General features: G+C 39.5%; 1 protein-coding gene across 4 annotated transcripts in view; it reads right to left on the bottom strand.

The window, feature by feature from the left end:
* Positions 1 to 26,131, bottom strand: part of ENOX1 (ecto-NOX disulfide-thiol exchanger 1) — a 697,060-nt gene that overhangs the window by 49,436 nt on the left and 621,493 nt on the right. For all 4 annotated transcript variants that reach the window (XM_043998993.1, XM_043998992.1, XM_043998994.1 and 1 more), the window contains 2 exons: positions 15,532 to 15,639; positions 8,024 to 8,080 (listed from right to left, as the gene is read on the bottom strand). In XM_043998993.1, the coding sequence (XP_043854928.1) occupies positions 8,024 to 8,080; positions 15,532 to 15,639 (165 nt within the window). The remainder of the gene's footprint in view (positions 1 to 8,023; positions 8,081 to 15,531; positions 15,640 to 26,131) is intronic.

Genomic DNA, 26,131 nt, shown 5'->3' with positions numbered 1-26,131 from the left:
GAAGCTGTGCTACTAAACAGGGAGTGACTTGTTTCCATAAGCTTAGATCTTGGGAGACAGCAGAATACTTAAGATCGAGGCTCTCCAAACCTTAAATACTTCATCTCAAGATGCTGTGTTAAAATTCCTAACAGTTTTTTTTTATTCCCACATGAAGCCCTGACCCCATGTTTCTCTAGAATCTCTTAGAGAGTATTCATCATTTTGCTTTCCCAAAGTGGCCATTATCTTATTATTCTTTCTGGTTAAATGCTCCCAAATTCTTATCTTGGAGAAGACCCAGAATTATGATTTCATCAATGCACGGGAACTCTAAGTATGGAAATTCCCTACACTGATACAAGTCAGCAATTGATCTGACTTTTAGTCTTACAGAATTGCCTGCGGCCTTCAGGAGCTAGCATGTGCCAAAATTCAGACACTGAACCCAAGTCTTCCAGACCTATTCCTCATCCATATTACTCCATCCTGACTCTTGCTAGATGGTGTTATACCACGAATATCACCATCATCAGATGCATTTACTTTAGTTATTATTACTTCATTACTTATAATCATTTACCTTTTGGAAACTGGGCTTTGTTTTTGAAAAGACATACTAGATTTCTTTCTATCCTACCACCCCAGGGGCCTACTTTTACTGAAAAGTATTCATTGATGGCTATAGAAACATGTCTAATGGTCTAAATGATTATATGTGGGCTTAGAATATTTGCTCCAGATCATTTAGGGACATCAAGTTATGACCTTCAAAATGGATAAATACCCTTTGGATCTGTTCGGGCTTCAATGAATAATACAGTCATAGAATTCTTTGGCCTGGAGTCAATGCTCTTTTTTCCCCTTGACCATACTCCTCCAGTCTGGTTTAGAACAATAAGGTATTTTAGTTCTCTGAACAAAACCTGCCAGAATGATCAAACATGCACTAATCCTGTTATGTGGATCCTACCTCAACACTTTATATATATTTAGGATTTATAATTTCATCAATCAGGGTATTCTTTCTGCTCATGCAGATATCAAATCCCAACTTAGCAGCTGGTCTCTTGAGAACTATTACTGAAGTATTCATGACTCTAGCCATGAAAGGAAGGGAAAGGAAGAAGGGTTTGTTAAGGTCCTACTATTTGTCAAGCACTGTGCCAAGCGTGACAACTCTGGGAGGTAAGTGATATTATTATCCCCATTTTATAGCTGAGGAAATTAAGGCCAACCGAGGTTAAGTGACTCTGGGTTTTCTGACTCCTGGCTCAGAGGTTGTATCCCCCTGGCTTAGACCTTAGAAAACCTAGGCATCGCCTTCATATAACAATTAAATTCTGGACATTAGGGGAGGTAGATACAACAGATTCTACCAGCAACTGGGCAAGGGCCACCCACTCCCAGCCTGTCAGTCAGAACAAAGCCACAAGGTCACGTTTTCCCAACAGCTTCTTGTTTGCTAATATAACACTCTGTAAGGTTCCCTTTCTTGAGTGATCATAAAAAACAAAACAAGGTTAAGCAAAGCTTGCACGAAGCCAACTTCTTTGTCTGGGACAGCAATTTTGTCCCTGATTCTCCCCTAGAGGCTGGGAGTGTCAAGAACTGGATTCCCAAGTTCATGGAAGGGACCCAATTATCATCAACGGCTGTCAAGGGCACCGGGATGGAGTTTCTCTGTGGGTCTGCTCAGACGGACTGTGGATTTCTTGGCAGGCAGCAGGGGATGTGGTTAACTCATGATGAAGTGATAAACAAGCCTGGGAGAAGGTAGAAAAATCAGAGAAGAAGTGCAGCCTCAGCGTAAGAAAACTAAGGAAGATGATTCATGGCATCAGGAGTCGTGAGCAGAGAGGAAAGACACAGGTTGTGAGAGTGAGGTGTTAATAGAAGGATGGATGAAAGACAATGTGGTCTTTAGGGAGAAAGTAAAAAGTGGTCTCACACAATGGCCTACTTCTCTAAATGACACTTGTGAAGCAAAGCCTACATGGAGAAAGAATAGGTACAAACCTTTGATTCACTATCATCCATCATCACTTTGGCTTGGACTAATGGAGAGACACAGGACTTGGAGCTGGAAAGACCACACAGACCATCTGGCCAGCCCTTTTATTTTACATATGAGCAAACTGAGGCCTAGAAGTGAAGTAGTTTCCCCAAGGTCACCCAGGTATTGAGTAAGAGAAATGGGATTCCAACCGTGCCCTCTACCTTCAAGCCCAGTGTCCTTTGTGCTATAACTCATTCTTTTTAAGTTTCCCAACAGCCCAAGGGCCTGAGAGGATGACATACATGACAGGTTAGCATTTTATGAAGTAAGGGCATGGCTGTCAGGGAGGGGACAATCTCTAATAGGATCAATCAATCAACAGATATTAGTGAAGCGGCTCCTTTTCCTCACAGCCCTCAGCAGGAAGCCTTTCCTAAACACTAGTGCCTTTCCTTTCAAACCATCTTGCATTTAGTGACATTTATTGCATATATTTATATTTATCAACTTGATATTTATGTTACATATATTTGTAAATATCCTTGCTTCCCCTATTGGAATGCAAGCTCTTTCTGAGTAAGGGTTATTTCCTTCTTTTGTATCTCCAGTGCCTGACTCAGAGAAAGCATTTAGTAAATACCTAATAGTTGTTTGATTGATTGGAAAATGAGAGGGGGCCGAACCAGGGACATGAGAAGGAAAGGGCGATGCCCATATAAGCAGGGGGTGGGGCAGGAGAGGAGAAAAAGGTACATGGAAAAAGGATGATATATTTATGAAGAAATATACAGTCAATAATAATTTAAATACAGGCTTTTAGTCTAATGAACTGTTAAAGTACCTTGCTTCGAGTTGTCAGTACAGATCTAAGATAAAATCTTCAGATAGAACAAAAACTTTATTTAAGACTCTCCCCCTCAAATATTCTTTCATAAGCAATTCCAGCTGCTGGGTTTTATCAAAGACTGGACCCACTATGATGTTGGGGTAGATGCTTCCTGATTTCACTGGGCCAGAGGAGGAGAAGGAAAGGGAATATTGTCTAAGGGTCTCATAGATCCTTAGGATCACAGACCTGGAGCTAGAAGGACCCTCAAAAGCCAACTATTCCAACCCTGTCCTTTTACATCTAAGGAAACTAAGACTCAGGGTGGCTAAGTGATTAGTTGAAGGTCGCAAAGGCACTAAGTATTTGTGGAAGAATTTGCATCCAGGTATTCTGACTTGAAACTGAGTCTGTACTGAGTTCATAGAGCTTTGTTCTGTGTGCTCATTGAGAGAAGCAGCTTCATAAAACGTCATTTGGGATTTTCTTTGCCTTTGATGGTGTGACCCCATTGGCTTTGGGGGTCTCTTCTTTTACACGTCTTTCTCCTATCTGTATATATGTCTATCCTTTGGTTACTGAATGGTGGAAAGCCACATTTTAAAATTGGGAAGGGTATCTTTACACATGTTGAAGTACCTATTAATGTACCACACTAATATGTGTAAACATGATCATACAGATGCTTTCTTTTACAGTAAAAAGAAATAATTTCTTTTTCTTTTCCTTTTTTTTGGTGGGGCAATAAGGGTTAAGTGACTTGCCCAGGGTCACACAGCTAGTAAGTGTCAAATGTCTGAGGCCAGATTTGAACTCAGGTCCTTTTGAATCCAGGGCCCGTGCTTTATCCACTGCGCCACCTAGCCGTCCCCAAGACATCATTTCTGCCAGTATGACGTTGACACAGTGTCCTTTCTCCAAAGTACAAGGATGCAGGAAGTACTTTTATTAGGATGGGAAGGGTTCTTTCTGAATTCCGAATCGAGAAGACCTGGGTTCTAATCCAGCACCTGCCACACATTACCTGTGTGACCCTGTATAAGTCACAACCCAAGTGACCGTTTCCTCATTTTAAAAGTGAAAGAGTCCGACTAGAAAAGCTCTAACATTCAAGTTTCTTTAACTCTCTAGGATTTACTTTGCTCATCTTTCAAGTGAAGACATTAATCTCCCTAATGTCCCTTCCAGATCTAAAGCCTGTGGACCTGCTTTTGGCCACTAGGTGGCGCCATAGTGCACAGAGCAGTGGGCCTGAAGTCTGGAAGATTCATCTGGAGTTCAAATCTGTGCTTGGACACTTTACTAGCTGTGTGACCCTGCTATTTAAACTAATACCAATTTATTATCAGAGATCTATTATTCAGCTTTCCAGAGGTTTGGGAAACAGTGGGAATACTGAAAGCCCAACACGTGGTATGCTTTGAGGAGGGCCATAGGATCGAGACTGCAGAAATGTCCTACTGAGGACCTGGGACAAAGGCTAGTTTTAAGTCCAGGGTGAATTAAAGATGTAATTTGTCCTATCTTGGATTAATATACAAAATTGCACGTGCAAATAAAATGTCTAGCCTCAGAAATTTAGGCCCTGACCATGATCAGGGCATGATGGAGTTGTTCCATTTTTCTAACAGTGATACATTTATCTTTTCCTCCAGAAAAAGCTGATTCTGGGTAAGTTGGCAAAGGTATGTCTAGGAAATAGGGAAGGGATGCAGTTTATTTAAGGGCAGGCCAATGGATCTGGTGTCAAAACACCTGAGTCTGACTCCTGGCTCTGTCATTTACTGGCTGTGTGACAGCGGGCAAGTCATTGAAAGACTATCTGTACAATTTCATTGGACTTTTTGATCTCTAACATTTATGCTGTAACATCCAGTGAGTCTATAAGTCCATGAGAATACCAGGTAGAATTTGTATCTAATTTTATGTTAAATACAGTGCTAAATAAAGATGGTTTATACTCAAGAAAAATAATAACACAAGGCAATAATGTAATGGGATCATAGAATATTTCCAGGTGTAAATAATATCCTGGAATCTGGGAGCTCCTTGCCACTTGGGAAACAAGCTAGTAAATTGCAAGGATGGAAATGTCTCGTAGAAGACACCCTTCAGAATTACTGATGAAATCTTTCAGGCGCACACCTGACATGTGAGTGCCGAGGCAATTTTAGAAGACCAAAACAGAATGCCAGAAGCTATCACAGTAAGTGCTCATGGATCTTAACCAAGAAAGCTGATATGAGCTGTCCCAAGAATGATCTGCTCTGTCAGAATGGGTTCACTGTGCACCAGCCTCTGATGTGAGTGACAGTAGCAAAAATCTATTTGTTTCAGTCAATAATATTTTAAATACAAGCTTTTAGTCTAATGACCTGTTATAGCACCTTGCTTCAGATTGTCAATACAGATCCAGGACAAAATCTTCAGAGAGAATAAAAACTTTATTTCAGACTTTTTTTTTCAAATATTTCTTCATAAGATCTTTTATCAGAGCTTCCAACAAGGAGCAAAAGTGACTGACTTCTTAATTTCCCTTGCCTAACATGGCTTCCTGGGTAAGAAATGAAATACATAAAAGGAGACAATATGAGAGGAGATGGAGGCTTGAGTTCAAATGTGACCTCAGACACTTATTCACTGTGTGACCCTGGGAAAGTCACTTAGCCCTGTTTGCCTCAGTTTCCTCATCTATAAAACAAGCTGGAGAAGTAAATAGCAAACCCTTCTAGTGTCTTTGCCAAGAAACCCCCAAATAGGGTCATGAAGAGTCTAATAAGACTGAAAAATGACTGAACAACAGCTGAAATTATAACTAGCCCTATGCCTTAATTTGATAGGTGGGTACCTACTTTCTTCATTTGTAAAAATTGGTTGGAATAGATGAACTCTAAAGTTTCCTTTAGCTCAAACATTCATGAGGACATAAGAGGATTGAGAGTGGCCAAGGATCTTAGAAGATAATCTAATTCGGTCTGAGATCCAAAGAGGTGACAGATATGTCTTTCTGAAGGCCATGCAGTTAATAAGAAGTAGAGATAGGGTTGCTCATGATCCTTCTCATGACACAAGGCCGTGCCGACCCTCAAATATCTTCTCTGTAAGCCATTATGTTCTAACAGAAGAAACAAACAACAGACTGAGGCTTGATTCCTGACCCTATCTATCTCTTACTACTCCTCTGGGCTTCAATTTCCTTATGTGATAATAAGGGTAAACCAAATGATTGCTTCTGTGTCTTTCATTCCTCTCCTCTTCTTCCTACCTGGCCTGAGATTTTCCTTTGGTATCACTGTTGTAAGTTAGAACAACAATAACAACAAATCCAAACCAACTCAGTATAAATAAGAAGAGATCATAAGAGAACATCCAATTGTCCTGAATCATTTCAAGTAACCATGCTGAAATGAACTGAATCCCAAGGGAATGAAAAACCTGCTGCTTGATGAATAAATGTCAGTGATTTCTGAAAACTCTTGAGAAATTAGAAGGGATACTCTAAGACTGGAAACACGTGATTGTACTGGTTTTCCAAAAAGGAAAAATAAAATAAAAAAATAAGCCAGTGAACTTGACTTTGACTTGTGGTAAACTTCTGCAACGTCTTATCAAAGGGATGGTTTGTGAACCATTTAGAAAGGGAAATTGATCACTCAAAGCCAGTATTGGTTTTATAAAGAACAGGTCATGCTAAACTAATTTTTGTTTTTTGAAGGTTCCTACGGTATTAATCAGGAGGAGAATGCTCTTGATTCTCTCAACATAAATTATCTACATTCTGACAAAGCATTTTATAAAGTCTTTCTCATGCTATCTATCCTTGTGGGCAAGATGGGAGTGATGTGGGCTAGATGACAGTACAAGAATATTCACTAAGTCCAGACCCAAATTATTCTATCTCAATGTCAGTTTAGAAGCAGATCTCTAGTGAGCACTCCAGAGTTCTGTCTTTAGCCCTGTGCTGTTCAACATTTTTGACAATGACTTGGATGAAAGCTTAGATGTGTGCTTATTAAATTTGCAGATGATGCAAAGTGGAGAGGGAGACACGCTACTGATGTTGGGGTCTATGTTGTAAATAATTAAGTAGAAAAATCCCTCCTACCCGGCCCAAGCTCACTCAGAAATTCTGTATTCTGGTTCTGTGCCAGAGAAACAAAAGTGCTCAGTAAGCACTTTTTGAAGATAAGAATAATATTAACACATACACATGAAAGGAAAAAAGGGCAAAATAAATAAACAAGTGTAGGTTTGCACTTTATGGTCAGTAGAATGCATGCAAGTTTCTTGAAAGTAGGGAATATTGGGGCCAGCTAGGTAGAGGAGTAGGTAAAGCACTGGCCCTGGATTCAGGAGGACCTGAGTTCAAATCTAGCCTCAGACATTTGACAATAGTTGTGTGACCCTGGGGAAGTCACTTAGCCCTCATTGCCCCCCACCTGCCAACCAAAAAAAAGAAAGTAGGGAATATTTCATTTTTGTGTTGATAGCCCTAGTACCTAGCAGACAGTAGTAAGTGCTTAATGAACATATGTTGACCGATTAAGTGATGGATATACATTCAAAACCATAAGAACCATGAGAACAGAGATCTCACCTTTAGCAAAGTAGAAACACCAGCCAAGGGGTTCTGACCCTGTTTTGTACCATGGACCCCTTTAGCAGTCTGGTAAAGCCTTTTTAGAATAATGCATTCATTATGATGCATTACAAAGGAAACCAAATATATTGAAATATTCATATCAAAATAAAAAAATAAGTTTATGGGCTCCTGTTTAAGAACACCTTCGCTGGAGAAACCTAAAGTATCATAAATTACATATAATGGTTTATAAGGCCATTATCACTATCCAAAATAACCATCATGATAACATGCATAATAAAACATATTCTATGACATTACAATGTCCCATCCTTTTGCCTTCTTGGACCTCTGTTGTTTATAGACATGAAATTAGAACTCAAACCGCCTCCCTGTGATTTGAATATGTGAGGCTCTGGGTTGGTTAAAATTATTCTTCAATCCAATATTTGGGCATCTAAGAGCCTGGCACGAAGACTCATCTACCAATATAACTGTTAGACATAAGCCGCAATCTTGGGACATCACTGATGGACAGGAACAGTATCTCCTTTTATACGATCCATAAAGTATCACATGCAAACAGGCACTCAACCAATGTCGAAAGACAAGTGGTAAACAAACTCGCTGTACCTACATTTGCATCTTCGTGGCTGTGGCCATTGGTCTCGGCTAATTCCTTGGCACTTTTTAACTGCAAAGGAGAAACATACAACAAGTAAAGAAGCAGGCATATTACTTGAGAGAGTGCTACGCTGATGGTTAACTCTGATTTATCTGAGGTTGCGTTTTATAAGGCTTCCAATGAGAAGAAGCAGATGGGATACATAATTCTAACGAGTCTTTCTGAAACCAGTGGGAAACCAACATGTTCTGAAGGTTGATTAGCTGGTATATATATGCACATGCGCGCACACACACACACACACAAAGTCCTGGACATTATTGTTTTTAATAATAACATTAGTAAGTGGTTTCAAAGGCATAAAGTATAAAAAATTAGCTCTCAAGAATAATAAATGGTTCCATTTGTTATTCTTATTGCTATTAATTTAAACTCTGCAGTGTTTGCAAGTTGCCACTAGCTCAATGGTGTTGTACTAATGATTATTTTTGAATGATATATTTGTTTTGGGTTATTCAAAATATCCAAGTGTTACTGTACAGGCCCTACTTGAGACTCAATGCATAGCATTGCTTCCAGGGGTGGGGGGGGGAGATCTTGCATTTTTTTTTTTTTGGTTGAAAGGAAGAACTGGGAAGGTTTGGTCACTGATGCATTTAGAGAAAAGCTATTTTTCAGATAAGATTTTTAACTGTGAACATTTGGAAATGCCAGTCTTCCTTCTGGAGGGCTCACAAATAATCAGTTACCAAGACTTTCCGGAAACCCTTTAATTGGCATTTCACCCTAGCCTGACTGAAAGCAGATATTTGGGTGTAGGAAACAAGGGAGGGGCAGGTCATCCTTCCAGCCGTCTGCCTACATTTCCTTCTGCTTTATGCAGGTCTGTCATTTTTTATGCCCAATATAAATGCTTCATGGTGGGAGATAAATGCTCCAAGCTTGGATGGGGAAAAAACAGAAAACGACAACACACTTGCATACATATCACCACTGTGTAAGATTTAGAACATCTGCTGTTTCTAGTTATTTATGTATTTTAACCATTCTAGTTTCCTTAAAGCAAATCCACAGTCATAGCCTGACAGTCACACCCACCTGACTCTAAGCAGGAGAAAGCATTTGAAGAATGTGAAGGTGACTAGGGAAAGCTGATCCCCAGACCAAAAAACCCCCCAAAAACAAAAAACCCCAAACCTGCCTAGTTTGCTTGAATATAAAATCCACTGAGCCATCTCACTGCCCCTTCTTCATGAGTTCAAATCCAGCTTCAGATACTTAATAGTTTTGTGATCTTGGGCAAGTCACCTAACCCTGTTTGCCTCAGTTTACTCATCTGTAAAATGAGCTGGAGGGGCAGCTAGATGGCGCAGTGGATAGAGCACCGGCCCTGGATTCAGGAGTACCTGAGTTCAAATCCGGCCTCAGACACAACACTTACTAGCTGTGTGACTCTGGGCAAGTCACTTAACCCCAATTGCCTCACTAAAAGCAAAAAAAAAAAAAAAAAAAAAAAAAAACCAAAAAAACAAAAACAAAATGAGCTGGAGAAGGAAATGGCAAACCACTCCAGTATCTTTGCCAAGGAAACCCCAAATGGGCATGAATTTAGATACTGCTGAAAAACAATAATTTATTCCATTATAAATCTGAATGTGTCCTCACTTGGACCTGGAGGAGATGAGGTGGATTAAAGATGATGATGTTAGCATGACCAAAGTCTAACAGGTTCTCTCACCTTTACAAATTCAAGGGCCTGGGGGGCAGGAACTGGTAGGGCATCTTTAGTTTTCTTCACTACCCAACTCGAGCACCTCCTTCTTCTACAAAATGCCCTTCTTGATCCCCTTAAATGCTAATGCTCTCCCTGTCTAATTGTATTTTGGGTATTCTCTCTAAAAACAGGATTATATATGTGTGTATATGCAATATTCTTCCATGTACAAGTTTCCCCCAAGAAAGTGTAAGCTCTCTGAGGGCAGGCATTGCTTCACTTGTCTTTGTGTCACCATGAAATAGTTCGTGGTATTTTTAAAAAATAGGTCCTGTGTTTTCATTTTTGTAGGTAAGGAACTCTTCCCAATGTAGATCGCCATGTTTTCTCCAACCTAAGAATCTCATAAGGTTGCCAGGGGATGCTGGAAGGGTAAGTGATTTGTCCAGAGTCAATAAGCCAGTATGTGTCAGAGGTGGGATTGGAAGCCTGGTCTTCTGATTAGTTCAGGCCATGTTACCTCACCAGTGCCAATACACAGTAGGCACTTAATAAATGATTGCTAATTTCTTCAGTGTGAAGAAAGGTCTTTCATAGAAGACCTTCGATGTCAAACCCATAAGATACTGAAGTCTACTAAAACCCATAAGATAAGGAAAGCCTCAGTGGCAGTATTTGAACCTGGATGTTCGTAACTTTAAACCTAGAACCCCTGGTTATAGAGACTCTAACTACGACATAATATTAGCCTATGACTGTGAATGTGGCATTCCCTGCCCTACTTCCCACATTCCTACATTCCACAATCCCCATGTCTTCCTCTCATCTCTCTTATTTTTCCTTCCTGCCATTTATCGCCCCCAACTTCTTCTTAACATGTGTCTCTTTCCCTGACCCTTCCAAAAGCAAATCAGCCACTCAACTTGATATTGTTTATACCACCATGCTCAGTCTTATTACTCATTTCCCTTTGCCCCATTGCCTTTCTGCTTGCTTCGGCACTCTTGTCATGGCTTCCAGGGTATGTATTTTTTCCTTCCTCACCAGCCTCTGAGGTGTAGCTTCTGCCCTTAAGACTCCTCTCTTGGGATAGGCAAGGGGCCCTGTCTTAGGTTAGCTAGAATGCTTGTCCCTTCTGGGTGATACTACTGTGTGTGTGTGTGTGTGTGTGTGATAAGAGTGGAGAAGGAAGGATAAGGAATAACTTGGGTTGGGGGGAAGCTACTGCTATTATCAGAGGGAAATAAGACACAGGAGTCAAAGTGCAAGCTTGACAATTCAAGGGAGAAATTGAATTAAGAGCAAATTTTCTATGTGGGCCAGTGCCTGGGTCAGAGCTTACCAGCCGACCTAGTCTTTTTAGTTAGGTGTCCATCCCCAATTCATGACCATGGCTTTAAATAGAAAAAAATCAATAAAATACACCAAAATGTAGTATTTGCCTGCCTGTCATATTCCTTGAGGACAAGAATCATATCTTTTTCATGAAAGATCATTTCCTTCATTAATATCATCTAAAGTAATTCCTTGAGTACCTGGTATCTGTAACAGTAAAGACAAAGGGGCTACAGCAAGACTAGAGAAGCAGGCAATGAGGAAGCATTTATCAATGGTGATGACTCTATCCAACAGTCATTCATCAGCCCTCTAGGAAGCCATTTATGCACTCCATTAAGGACTACGCTGAACTCATTAGCATATCTATCTCCAGTTCATATTTTCTCCTGTCCCACTTTTTCTTTTCTTTCTTTTTTCTTTCTTTCTTTCTTTCTTTCTTTTTTTTGCGGGGCAATGGGGCTAAGTGACTTGCCCAGGGTCACGCAGCTAGTAAGGGTCAAGTGTCTGAGGCTGGATTTGAACTCAGGTACTCCTGAATCCAAGGCTGGTGTTTTATCCACTGCGCCACCTGGCTTCCCCCCTGTTCCACTTTTGATGAGGAAACATCCATATTTTTTTTTCCTTCCACATAGATACCTTTGAGAGTCTCTTGTGGAGCAAGTTTGAACAGGGTCCTTAGCCCCCAAATTCCCAGTGTGCACTGGGATGGGAGGGGAGTGATGGAAATGTGCTCTTAAGTGCCATGGTTGTGGAAATTCCAGCAATGGCGGTCCCTAGGATGGACGTGGATCTGGAATGTTTTGCCTCTCAAAGCCTCAGTATACTCATATGTAACAAGAGTAGATGGTCACTTCTAGCTTTACAATTTATGAGTAAACATGACATCAGTGACAGGGACTGGGGTCTGGACCTGAAGGTGTCAGGCTAGCACCTCATAGCACCCTGTACACTAGGGCTTCTTTGTGGCTATTGATGTTACTGGCAGTCTGTCATGGCTGGCTACTCTACAGCTTAGATTTATGCCTTCTTCATGCCTTTTGCTTGAAAATCACCACCCTTGATTTGATGAATAGAACAATTCTTGAATTGTTTTCTAAGAAGACTTCTCTACCACTGAATGGGATTTAAGCTAAAAGCATCAGCTTTATTTGTCATGGGATCTATATCTAGAGACATCCATCCATCCATCCATCTATCTATCTATCTATCTATCTATCTATCTATCTATCTATCTATCTATCTATCTATCTATCCATCCATCCATCCATCCATCCATCTATCCATCTATCCATCTATCTATCTATCCATCCATCCATCCATCCATCCATCCATCTATCCATCTATCCATCTAAATGCATCTCTCTCTCTCTCTCTCTCTCTCTCTCTCTCTCTCTCTCTCTCTCTCTGAAGGGGACAAACAAGTTTCTTAAGGTCATTCAGCACTTTTGCCTTTGGACTAAGAAGCAAATCCAGGTGTTCGGACTTCTAGGGTCAGTGTTATAGTGTGGAACATTCATGTCAGCAAACTCGCCATTTTATCAGGGACTTGACCTTTGGAAGGGATTCGGGAGCAATGATAGTGAATCATCAAGCTCAGGGATACTGAGAAGAAATTTTCAGAAATCATCTGGTTACCTTTACTTAACCTATCCTACTTGGATGACTAAGTCTATCTTTTTTTTTTAGCATCTTTAGCAAGATCTTCCCTTTGAAGAACTGATTCCCACAATCTCCAAGCACAACGATTGTCTTTTAATCTAAAGCATTCACGGAGCAACTGAAGCCAATTTTCCTTTGTTCAGTTCTCCTAGAAATGGAAAACAGCTGGTCCTCAGCCTCATCTACATAATGAACAACCTTTCATGTACTTGAAGACCATCATATACTTATCCCTTCACCTTCTTTTCTCTAGCTATAATCTCCTTTTACATATGTATGCATGTGCATAAATCATTTCCCTGAACTTTTTCTTAAAGACCTTATTTTCCATCACCTTAATTATTTTTGCAGCCATTCAGACCAAAATCTCTCTAAAATCTGCCTTTGTTGTCTAGGAGCACTCAGGGCACCATGCCCAAGCCTGAGTATACTTTCTCCATATCTTCTTCCCTCTTTGTTCCATATAATGTATCCCAGAAGTATCTCTTGGACTATTTCAAAACTCAAGGATCTACCTTAATGATTGAAGTTGAAACTTTCTCATCTAAATGAAGAATTTTGATAACCTTTGTCATCAGGAGGGAAATAAAGGTTCATTATTTATCATTATTATTTTCCTTTTTAGAGTAAAGAAGTCCTACAGCTACAAAAATGGAGTAAAGGAAAAAAAAACATAGCAAAAATCAAAACACTACATAGTGAGTGTTGAATAATGTCTGCTAGATCCATTTATTAGCCATTTCTTTTTGTACAGTGCAAGAGGTGAGACTGAGATTTTCAGGTATGGTTTCCAGGTCTGCTTTATATTTTGATAGGTTGTTGGTGAATGGTGTTTTCACTATATTTTTAAGTTCACTCTAATTCACTCACTTATATAGATCCACAGCAACCATCTTATGATTTTTATCATAAGATGGTTGCTGTGGATCTATATAAGGCTATAAGGTCTAAAATTCTAGCTGTGATGTCTAAAATCTAATGAGTGGTTGTCTTAACTTAGAAGCTTCAGCAAGAGTTTAGGCTTTTAAGTATTTATTAAAGTGTATTAGAAGTTAGTGAAGTGAGCGAGAGAGGAAAATCCTAGTTTGGATCTATTCAGTATAGCCAGAGAGAAAAACTTGCTTTTCCCTAACAGCTTATGTGAAGTTCTCTGCCACCACCTCAAAGTCTGGACCTGAAAGACTTCGCTTCTCCATAGCTTCTCACAGAAGCCCACTGTGAAACAGGAAACAGGGCTGTCCACACACAGAGCTCCAAGCTAATTGGGTGGTAGCACCAATTGACATGACCCACAGGCGGCAGACATCACTTCTGGACACCAATCCGACCTTTGACACCCCAGAAAGGTCACCTCATGCTTTCTCCTCTTGGCGGGGCCTCCCTGCAATATCTTTCTCAGCAGGTTGGTAGCACTCTGATTCTCACAAGGCCTTTGTTTTAATAAGTAACTTTCTTCTCCAGAAGTTTCCAGTGGCTTTAAATAATGTCCTCAAAAAATTTCTTGAAAATACAGAAGCACTCAATTCAAGGAGATAGTGACTACAAAATTAATTTTACTGAACCAAAACCATTCTTTAAAAAATCATGTTGGAACTCAAAACTAAATTAAAATGTTTATTATCAAAAAACAACAAAAAAATCATGTCTGAGGTCACTAGACTCAGACCTGGCTGGGAACATTTTCTCATTACTAAATATCTAGAAAAAATGATCACCTTTGGTTTTGTTTTTATTTGCATAGTGCTCTTTAACTGAATTATCTGTCTGTCTGTCTATCCACATAGACATACACACACTTTTCCATGTGTACATATCCTACCTTCTGTAAGAAGCTGTTCCCAGTTCTCTTCAATGTTAATGACTTCCCTAGGAGATTATCTCCAATTTATCCTGTACATTTACACATTGTTGGTATGTTACTTTATTGTGAATTCTTTTAGGGCAGGGATGATTTTTGCCTTTATTTGTATCACTAGGGTTTAACCCAATTCCTGGCATATAATAGATGTTTAATAAATGCTTGTTGATTTGACTCTTTAGAACCAATAGTTACAGTAAAATAACAATAATAATAACAACCCTAAATTTGATAAGACTCAAAGGGTTGGGCTTCCTCTCTGCAAGAACTTTCCCTGATCACCAGCAGTTGGCTCCTCCTTCCCCAGTGCCGGAGATGGAGGATTCAGATTTCCTTGGGCTGCTGAGTGATCCATCTTCCCCTGCTGTAAGACAATACTTTCAAATCCACTTATCAATGTCAGGCCACACTTTAGTATCAAAGAAAGCCCGAATGGAATGATCAGATTTAGTGACTTTATAGAAAAGGTTTGCTTCTCACTATGGTTAGATAAGTGGCCTGATACACAGGGGGATTTTCTTTTTTTTTTTTTAATGTCACCATGAATCAGTCTTTTGTATATATGTGTCTGCGGAAATACCACAGACTATGCTAAAATCATTTTCCTTACAATTAGACTTAAAAGGAAACAACTGCTTCTTTGAAATATGTTTGCTTTCCCAATGTTTTTTAAACTTTATCCAAATTCATTTGTCTTCTGGGAGAAAACCTTCACACAACATCACTGGTGTGTGTCGCCTATTGAGGTATTGAATTGAGGACAAAGGCAGCAGGCCCTGGGATTGCAAATTGTACCCAACCAAGACAGGTGGGGGTTTGATAAGGTATAGGCAAATTATACTGTAGATTAACTTCTGCCAATATTTGCATACATGAAGCACAAGGGAGACACACAAAGTGTGTCTGAATTGATGGATAAATTAGAGTTGTCCCATTCATTTAACAGCTTACTTGTTCTTGTAGAACTTTCAATAATGCCTGCGTGTGACTTTGTTCTTCCTTTGCTTGCTCCAGTTCAGACTTTTTGTTTTTCAGCTCTTCTTGGATGGTCAATAATTGCTGTGAATATAAAAGACATTTATGATTAGGGAATTCGGAGGCCAGGGGTTTTTCAAATAGTCATGACATCCACTCAATCATTAGAGAATGGGTCTCTATTTTCTGTGTATTTCCCCCTTCACTGCAGAGCTTTAGGAGGGCTGCATTTCTTAATACATGGCTAAGTTATTTGTTATATTAGAGCACCAAACTCTGGGGTACTATATCTTCCACGAGGAACTGTCATATCCTTTTGAACAAATTCTTATTTGTAGAAACACACTCTGTGGTTTTAAAAGACCAAGGCAGATAGTGGTGGTCATAAATAATTTTAAAAGCACAGACCTTTAATATAATTAGTCACTGGCCTAAAGACATTCCATTCTCCATAAAATTGTGTTCTGTGAAGCTACCATAAAGTTGCTGGGGATAGTAAAGATCCTTCTTCCTTCCTCTGTTTTGATGGTGATGTCTTATACTAGATCAGCAGGACTGAAGTCCAACAGCAATCAATAGATCAGCCAAGAAAACTGCTGATAGGAGTCATCAAAACACTAAGCTGTGACCCACCCAGCTATTTTTAAGCAGGAACACTCAAAGTATTTCTGGAACTGAGGGTGTTTGTAAACTCTGGGCTTCTCCTCGCCCTCTGAACTGTAACTCATGCACAGGCAGGCTAACTGCAGCTGCCTGAAACTGAGGAGTGCCAGGCTCTGTTTCATTGGGGATCCTATAACTAGGACCTCAGAGGCCGGTCAGCCCAACTTTTTCATTTTCAAGATAAAGAAACTCAGACCTAAGGAGGTCATACAACTAGCCCAAGGTCACACAGGTAATAACTGCCAAAGGTGAGATTTAAATCCAGCTTCTCTGACTCTGGAGCCCACATTCTTCCCAATCACTGTACCCTGCTGACTACGGCTTGGATGTGTTAATATATACATAGGCTAGGAAAAAAAACAAAATTTCTTCCTGAGCTTTAAAATAAAGTCTCTTGGAAAACAATGATTTCTTTCTGCAAACAACGATTTCTTTTTGAAAACAAAGGATGAGTGGTTTGATAAGTACAAATTCTATTTCTTTTGTGATTATCCATCATCAACCCTGCATTAATAACACAAAATCATTCAAGTATTCATGACACAGAGTTAGCTGTCTCAGGCATCAAGAAGGCTTCTTCAGTGTCTCATCAAGTCTGGCTGTGGAGTCACATGGCAAAGCCTCAGCTGGCAAGGCCTGAATGATTGCGGACGCTGAATTCTTGATGTTGAAAACAACCAACTGGAGGGATTCGAAGAAATTTTCAAAAACTTATTGGGTCAAGAAAAAAAGGCATCCAGAAGAAATGCCAAGTCACATCACATACATGTGACTTTTTGAACACCCAGGTTGTTACTGGTTAGACATTTATAGACCCGCATTTTTAGCTCTAGTAACAATGGTTTCCTTTGTTTGTGTGTATGTGGCTTTAAGAATTTCTCACTCCAATCTACTGTTTTACCACCCACCATATCATAATCAGAGATTTGGTGACATCCCCATCAGCTCATGTGTCCATATGAAAATTGTGATAACCAATTAAAGTACAGAATCTAGAAAGTTTATATAGTACTTTGACACTCAGTCAAGAACCTACAAATCATGGATGGCCAACCAATGGGGCAAGATACGTTTCCTTTCTTCTATTTTTCCATGTTTTGCAGAATCATTCTGAAGTAGTTTGAATACCCAGCTTAGCAAATACAAGATAAATTTTCAGTTCATTGGACCCTTATAAAAACAGGGTTCGAATCCCTGTGAAAAAATTAACTAAATGAAGGGTGAGAAAATTGTATCTCTAAGCCGGGTATCCTTGAATCCAATGTGTAATTCATAATAGCAACAAATAATGGGAATGAAGTACCATGAAAGCTTATCAAGAATGGGAGTTTCTTAGATAGTAATCTTATTCACAGCGCTTAGCCCAAGGTCAGACACAAAGCAGCCTCTCAAAAATACTTATTGATTGACTGAATTCATAAAAAATTGATGGCCTGATTACTGTCTAGATGATTTATTATTTTTTTTAAATCCTTCTGTCCTTGTTAATGCACAAATACAAGAAGGATCAGTGATTGAATTCAGCAGGAATCTGTGATTGCCTCAGCATGGAGAATGCAGGTAGGAGAATTCCTTCTACCCCTGCATAAGTCTGAGGGAATTGTCTGTGGATCACAAGAGAGATTAAGTGACTTATCCAGGGTTACAAAGCTAGGATGAGTCTGCAGTGTTATCTGAACCCAGGTCTTTCTGACTATAAGCCCAGAACTATTAAAGATGCCAGACTGCCTCTACAACCTTGGTACGGGTAGAAGAATAATATGGAGGGCAGAAACAATGAGGGTTCAAATCCCACTACTGACACTTATTACTTTAGTGATTTAAGGCAAGCCTGTAAAATGAGAAGGGTGGGAGTCTGAGTCTAGCTCTCGATCTTTGACTCCATTAACTAGTGGTAAACTTTAGGAAGCTGATGACCTTTAACTTTAGCACCTCAGTCATTAGAGTCAGCTGCTTTGACTGAAAATGGCTTCTCAGCTATGCACGGCGTATGTATGGTATGTCTCCATCAGTTCAGGCGTTCAGCATGATGAAGTTTTGAAATACCACCCTCGAATATCTGTGAACACATGCCAAGCATGGTACAATTTATTTTCTTACTGCTTCCCGGATCTTATCACCAAGTTCTACGAGTGAGTGGCCTGGTTGTGAAGAATTTAGAAGGGTTTTACTCTCAAGGACCTCCTTCGTTATTCCCTCTACTGTTACCTAATTAATAGCTTATAATTACCCAGAAATCCAAGGTTTACAAAGTATTTTCCTTGAAGCGGTCCTATGAAGTGGGTAATGCAAGTATGCCTACTATGTTACAGATCACAACGGAGGCTTGGAGAGGCCCATAGCCAATACAGCCCATACTGCCTCAAGTCTGCCTATTACATCATGTCGATTATCCTTTATCCAAGTCAATTAATTCAATTCTGTCACTGCCTGGATTGTGGTTCAAGGATGGATGGGATGACCTCAGCGTTGTTACAATGATGTCAGTGCTAGACAGCATATTTATGGCCAGTTCCCTAAAATGGTGGAGATTATGTGGTCGATTTGCAGGTCAAATGAATTAAGGGACCCCTGGGAACTACATAGTAGATACTATATCTCCAGGGGATTCATTTGTTGGGAATGTACACATCTGGGTGTAAATCTTGGGTTTTCTTATTACTCTAGGGAATTGATCCAAAGTCTAGAAAGGAAAGCAAAAATACCACCCAGGAGCCACATAATTTGGTGACTATCATTTCTGTATACACAAGTACATATGAATACTATTAAGGAAGATGGCTACTGCATTTAAAATCTTTTTGGTTCACTTGTGATAAAATGAAGAAGTTGCTAGTTTCTTTTTAACCTAGAAGAAAGTATTTCTGAACAAGGTCATGAAAACCCATTCATGAAAGGAGCAATGCTATTAATGATTAAAAAACCAGCTACCATCTGGAATGTCTCTGTATTCAATATCATTAATGGCTGCTAATTTATTTCTATAGCAAAAGCTCATGAATCTAGTATTTGTCTATTCTGAACAGGGTCTGAGTCAAGCAGCTGCAATTTTCCATTCATCTGGATGATCTGGGAAAACAGTGGGATAATCTAAACCTGATTAATTGAAAGTCACTCTTTTTGGTTCCTTGCAGTTGAAATATATGAAGCTTTATAGTTCGTAGGGATTTTTTTTTGGTTGGGGGAGGTGGGGTTGAATTGTCAGGTATTAAAGTGCTCCAGATGACAAAAGTTCATGGTCAGTGAGAGCAATGAAAACTTAGTTCGGATGACTGCCTCACTGTATTGGCTGACTGAAATGTGATTTCAATTTAACATTTGAGAATACAGCCTTAAACAGATGCAGCATTACATTTTGGGTGGTTTCAAATGAGTGGGTACCAATTAGATAATTATCCATATGTCAATCAAGATGTAAACGCTCTGGTGGTCAATAAACAGGTAAATAAAATAGTAGACCTGACACATCGTGATTTTTCCAGGCCATAGACTTAATGGGAGAATTCTGTAATGCCCTTTGGGGAGACAGAGTCAGATGGGTAATGGGCCTTTCTCTTTTACGAATGCAAAATGCATTGCATGTGCCATTTCAAAGCTGAGTGTAATGTGGCTCTCTTTTTTTCTTTCAGTTTTTCCAGATGGGGAAAGTATAGCTGCACATAAAGGTTAAGTAACTCAACCCAAGTCAACCTCTCAGGGAGTGACCTTCTACCTCCATCATCCAAATTTCCTGATTCTACTTTTAGTCAGTGCCCTAGCAACCAAACTGCACTGTCAGTTTGAAATGGAAATCAGGGCATGCCAAGCTCAAGGTCCTTGGAGAAACATCATCTACCTGGGTATTCATCATTTTCAATGACTAGCCAGGCTGCTTGAAGCATGCTTTTCATGTATACAGTGTGAGCCGTGTGGGCGATTTCACTTTCCTGGGAAAACGACAAGCCCTTCATTTTCCTTTTTCCCTTTAATTTCATATTTTCATTCTAAACACTGTGTTACTAGGGTGAGGCTTTTATCTATCCAACAGATTAAAGAGGGTTACATTTCATGAAGGTCATAACCAGCAGTGCAAATTCTCACTGTATGAAATATGCCAGCTATATTTCCTCACAAGGAAATATGCCCATAGAGGTGAGGCTACCATCCAAATAACCCTAGTAGGATTTGAGTGGGGGGGGGGCGGGGGATTTCCTTTTTTTCTTCCTCTCCTCCTTCACTTGAGTACCTATTGTGTACATAGCACTGAGCCAACCAAAGAGGTGTAAGAGAGGATCCTTTCTCTTAAGAAACCTAAAATCACATTGAGGATGTTAATATTAACTCTTCATGGTATCTATGTTAATTATAGTTATTGTTATTTCTTCAAAACTCTTGATCATGCTTTAAGTGCTGTATAAAGTCATTACAAAATGAGAGGCCTCTAGTTTACTCTGGGGAACAACATGTGCTTTTAGAATTGTCTGCAAAGAAATCTGTTACATGATATGACAACAGGATATTATATACACAAGTCTAGGCAACTAAATCTATAGACATAGTGGATGGGCATAGCTGAAATAGTTGGGTATGGAATCAGGAAGACTTGAGTTCAAATCTGGCCTCAAACACAACTAGCTGTGTGACCCTGGGCAAGTCACTTAACCTGTTTGCCTCAGTTTCTTCAACTGTAAAATGGAGAGAATAATAGAACCTATCTCCTCGAGTCACTGTGAGGATTAAATGAGATATGTATGAAGTGTTTAGCACAATGCCCGGCATATAACATCTAGCATGAGTGCCTTGGCACTTAATCAATGCTTATTATTTTCTTAAGCATATTTCATCCTAAGCAGTTTCATTTACTCAACAAGCATTTATTAAATATCTCCTCTGTTCCTAGCACTTTGGTCAGCATCAAGATATGAAGACAAAAACCAACCCAACAAAAAAGTTCCTGCCCTCAAGGGGCTTATATTCTTTTGGAAATAAGAAATTAATATCCACACATAAGCAAGTATAAAAGATGTCCAAAGTAAATGCACAATTAAATTAAAGAATTAAGAAATGGACCTAGCAACTCTGGGGATCAAGAAAGCACTCATGAGGGGGAACATCAATTCCAGAATACAAATTATATTATAAAGCAGGAGTCATCAAAACTGTTCAATGCCATGGAGAACAGAAAAGTGGATCATTGAAATAGTCTAGACAAAGGAAGGATGAGAAATAATGAATTCAACCAACCCATGTTGGCTGAATCTGAAAACATAAATTACCTGGGAAAGAAATCCTTATTTGATAAGAACAGGCAGAAAAACTAGAAAGCAGTTAAACAGAACTTCTCAGAACAGTTCAAATTGGCTTAGACCAGTTTCTTATACTATGTTCTACTTTACATTCAAAATCATAATGTGATCTGTAAATTAGAAGACAAGCAAATCATATCATTTTCATAGCTATGGGTAGGGGATGAATCCTTAACCAAACAAAGGACAGAGGAAATTATAGAAGATAAAATAGACAGTTTTATTACTTGAAATTGAGAAGCTTTTGCAAAATGAACATATCTAGGATAAGAAAGTAGTCAACTGGGGGGAAAATAAAGTTTTGTATCAAGTATGTCTGATAAAGGGTTGATATGCAAGATATATAGACAACTGAGAAAGATATAAGACCAAAAGTTGTTCCCCAATGGAGGAATAATCAAAAAACATGAAGAAATCATTCTCAAAAGGATAACTGCAAACTATTAACAACCATGTGAGGGAATGTTCCAAATCATTAATAGTAAAAATGATTCAATACAAATCAAAACAACCCTAAGGTATGTCTCCCCCAACAAATAGGCAAAGATGTCAGAAGACGGGAGTTATTTAAATGTTGGAGGGGTTATAGAAAGACAGGCATACCAATGCATTGTTGGTGGAGCTGTGAATCAATACATGTGAATGGTTATTCAGAGCAAAACAATTTGGGTTTTTTTTTTTTTTGTGGGGCAATGGGGGTTAAGTGACTTGCCCAGGGTGACACAGCTAGTAAGTGTCAAGTGCCTGAGGCCAAATTTGAACTCAGGTCCTCCTGAATCCAGAACTGCAGCTTCATCAACTGCGCCACCTAGCTGTCCCCACCATGGAATTATACAAATAAGTTGGCTAAAATGGTCATACCCTTTGACCTGGAGATTCTACTACTAGGCATACAGCCCAAGGAAGTCAAAAAAGAAAGGCTCCATATACAACAAAATATTTATAGCATTACTTTTTATGTAGGAAAGAAGTAGAAAAAAAATAGATGCCTATTGAATGGGGAATGGCTAAACCAATTGTGATATATGTGTCACAAAAAGAATATTATTGTGCTGTAAGAAACAACAAATGAATACAGAGAACATGGAAAGCCACAGGCACTGATATCAAGTAAAGTACCCAGGATGAACAATTTACACAATGACTCTAACACTGTAAATGGAAAGAACAACCACAAAACCATTTAAAAAAATTGAAAATGTATAAAATACAAACAACCCCAGAGAAGAAATATGGGAAGACACCTTCCTTTCCCACCTTCTTTGCAAAAGTTGGGGTCCATGGGTGTGAAACATTGCAAATAATGTCAGCTTTTTTTTTTCAGTATATTGTTTTTACTGATTTTTTTGGTTTGTTTACTTAAAAACAAACGAACAAAAATACTTCTTTGTTATAAGGGATGACTCTGGGAAAGGAAGGGGGAGGGGACACTGTAGTTTCTTTTCTTTTTTTGGGGGGGGGGTTTGTGGGGCAATGGGGGTTAAGTGACTTGCCCAGGGTCACACAGCTAGTAAGTGTCAAGTGTCTGAGGCCGGATTTGAACTCAGATACTCCTGAATCCAGGGCCGGTGCTTATCCACTGTGCCACCTAGCTGCCCCGACACTGTAGTTTCTTGAACAGGAAAGAAACGTGGAATATCGATCTGGCAGATGTGCCCATTTTACTTTCTCCTTTTGTCCAGTTTATCAAAACACTGCTCTGTATACTCAGAGCAGCTCAAAATCTTTCATACCCACTTGTGTGTGTATGTGTGTGTGTGTGTGTGTGTGTGTGTGTGTGTGTGTGTATGCCCTCTATTTCCTTTTCTTTCTTGGTGAGATTCTCCTCTAACCATCCACACTATTCCCTTCTAAGTCCAACGAGAGGAATGTAAGATCTTAAAACCAGAAGAGACCTCAGAGTCCATCTAGCGTAGGCCTCTCATTTTACAGATCAGGAAACTGAGGCCCAAGGAATTGAAATTATTTTCCCAAGGCCATAGAGGTAGTTAATGGTAGAACTAAACTAGAATACCAAGTTTTTCTGACTCCTAGTTCCATGTTCTTTCTACTACTCTAACCAGATGACAAGTAATTATAAACAGGAACCACCCACACTTTTTTTTTTTTTTAGTGAGGCAATTGGGGTTAAGTGACTTGCCCATGGTCACACAGCTAGTAAGTGTTAAGTGTCTGAGGCCGGATTTGAACTCAGGACCTCCTGACTCCAGGGCCGGTGCTCTATCCACTGCGCCATCTAGCTGCCCCAACCACCCACACTTTAATGAACAAAGCAGATGGGTTGTTGGCTTGCCACATTAACCAAGGGGTGAGAATGGGATGGACTCATGTGATTACAAACTTTGGGGCAAGGTCTCATCAGAGAAATAGAACTATGTGGCAGCAATGCTTAACATATCCCCAAAGACCTTGGAGTATGGGGGCAGTTTAAACTGTTTCATAGTAATCATTATTTGACTTTTTAAAATTAACTTTTTCTCCCTGAAAATTATTATAATTTGAATGTTGAGTTGAACAGGATCACAGAATTATCAACTTAGAGATGGAAGGAAATTTTGTTCTAGTCATCTAGTCTAACCTCTCTTCACTTTACATATAAGGAAAATGTTACCCCAAAAGGTCAAGTACTTGCTACACAGTCAATGGCAAAGCCATTGGGTTTGAACTTTAGTTCAAGAATTCTTTCTTTTTAAAAAAAATATTTTAATTTATGGAATAAAACAAGCGATTTCATAACATAGTACAATAAAAAAGACATTTTACAGGAAACTGCAGATCTACTATGCACAACTTGCTATTCTTTCAAATATAAAGCAAAATTATCATGTAGTTTCCACACCCCCCCACCCAGAGATGGCTATGATTAGACACAAATAAATGTGTGTGTGTGTGTGTGTGTGCATACATATGTAAAATTATTCTATACATACTTTTATTTATCTACCTTTCTTTCTAGTTTCTGTTTGGAACCTAGCTGTATTAAAAATTGTGACTACCTTCCACAGGAGATGGCGGTGTTGGTGGAGAACTGCCTTCTTTTAAGACATCTGTATGATAGTGCCTTCACTCAAGTCCTACTCCACTGACTCATCTCATCATTGAGGTGAGTCTGGGCTCTCAAAGATGACGTCAATGGGTGGCAAATTCTGGCTGGTTCTGAGAAGCTAGACAGGCTTTGAATATGAGCCTAGTGACAAACTGAATGCTTGTCATCGGAGAAGCAGCCTTGATTAGTTTTGAGAGATTTCAGCATTTTGGGCCTTTTTTTTAGCTACTTCAAGTGTTAAAAAGCATGGCAGAGGATGCATCCACAGTAATGAAACCAGTCCTCCTGCCAGTCGAGTTGTATGTCATAGTCATAAAGCCTCTGGTACCACTATATTGATCCTGGTGCTTCATTCTCTGGGCCATGCAACACCTTACACACAGGGGGCCTCTAGGGAAAAGCTTTCTCTGAGGGGGAACCAGACCATTCAGATAAGTGATAATAGGAACACTGGATAACCAAAATGAAATTGTGTTTAGGGACTAATATCCTATTATCCTGGGCTATACATATTTAATTTCTTTGATCTTTCTTCCTAAATCAATTCTTCCAGGCCCTTAATCTCATCAATAATTTTTCTGATATTGAGTTTTAAATGCCATTTTCATTGTTAGGCAGAAAGGCAATCTTCTCTGTCTGATGGGATTCAGCTTTACTTACAGCAGGGGAAAAAAGCCCAGTACTGCCAGAACCACTGACAGTTTTAAGAACTTCATTTTCTGACATTTGGGTTTCGTAATAGGGACCTCCAAAGTTCACCTGGGGTCTTACCTGATGGACTGTTATGTGCTAGATTCTAAGCCCTTCTAGATGGGGGATCTTTGACCACTGACAATCATTTATCAAGCATGTAGTGATATCAAGGCTGAAATGGGATGGAGTAGTTTTGACCTTAATGAAACTTACTCATTTAAAAGTAAAATCATAGAAAAGTGTTATTAAAGAGAGAGAGAATAAGGGTAGGAGAGAGGAGGGAGAAAATGGAGGGGGGAGAGAGAGGGAAAGAAAGAAACAATGAGAGGGAGAGAGAGAGAATGAGACAGGCAGAAAGAGACCAAGAGAAAGGGAGGGAAGAAGGAAGAGGAGAGAGAGAGAAAGAGAAGGGGAAGAAGGGAAGGAGGGAAGAATGGAGGGGGAGAAAAAGAGAGAAACAATGAGAGACAGGGAGGGAGAGACCAAGAGATGGAGACAAAGAGAAAGAAAGGGAAGGAAGGAGAGAAGGAGGAAGGGAGGGAGAAAAGGAAGAATGGAAAGAGAGAAAGGGAAAGGAAGAGTGAGTGAAATACCCAAGTCCAATAAATAAGTCTGCTGGCAAAATGCGCCCTTGCAGCGACATCACGAGAGGACATAGAGAACATCAGAGGTCCTATGGCGTTGGGCTGTGAGTTGCCATCCACATATGTACCTCATTTGGAAGCTCTTCAAATGTAATGTTTGTACTTGTTCACTTTCTCCACTCCCATGACTGATATCTGTGGATAATGTGCCCCAAGTTTATGGTGAGAGGAATGATGTTTTGTAAATCTTCTTACTTTGCTATTCTAGTCAGTGCTTTTGCTTTGAGCTAATTGTATTCTCTGGA

The sequence above is a fragment of the Dromiciops gliroides genome, chromosome 3 (genome assembly GCF_019393635.1).
Source record: "Dromiciops gliroides isolate mDroGli1 chromosome 3, mDroGli1.pri, whole genome shotgun sequence".
Lineage (NCBI taxonomy): Eukaryota > Metazoa > Chordata > Mammalia > Microbiotheria > Microbiotheriidae > Dromiciops > Dromiciops gliroides.
Note: the sequence above shows the minus strand (reverse complement) of the source record. Positions and strands in the feature narration are given on the sequence as shown.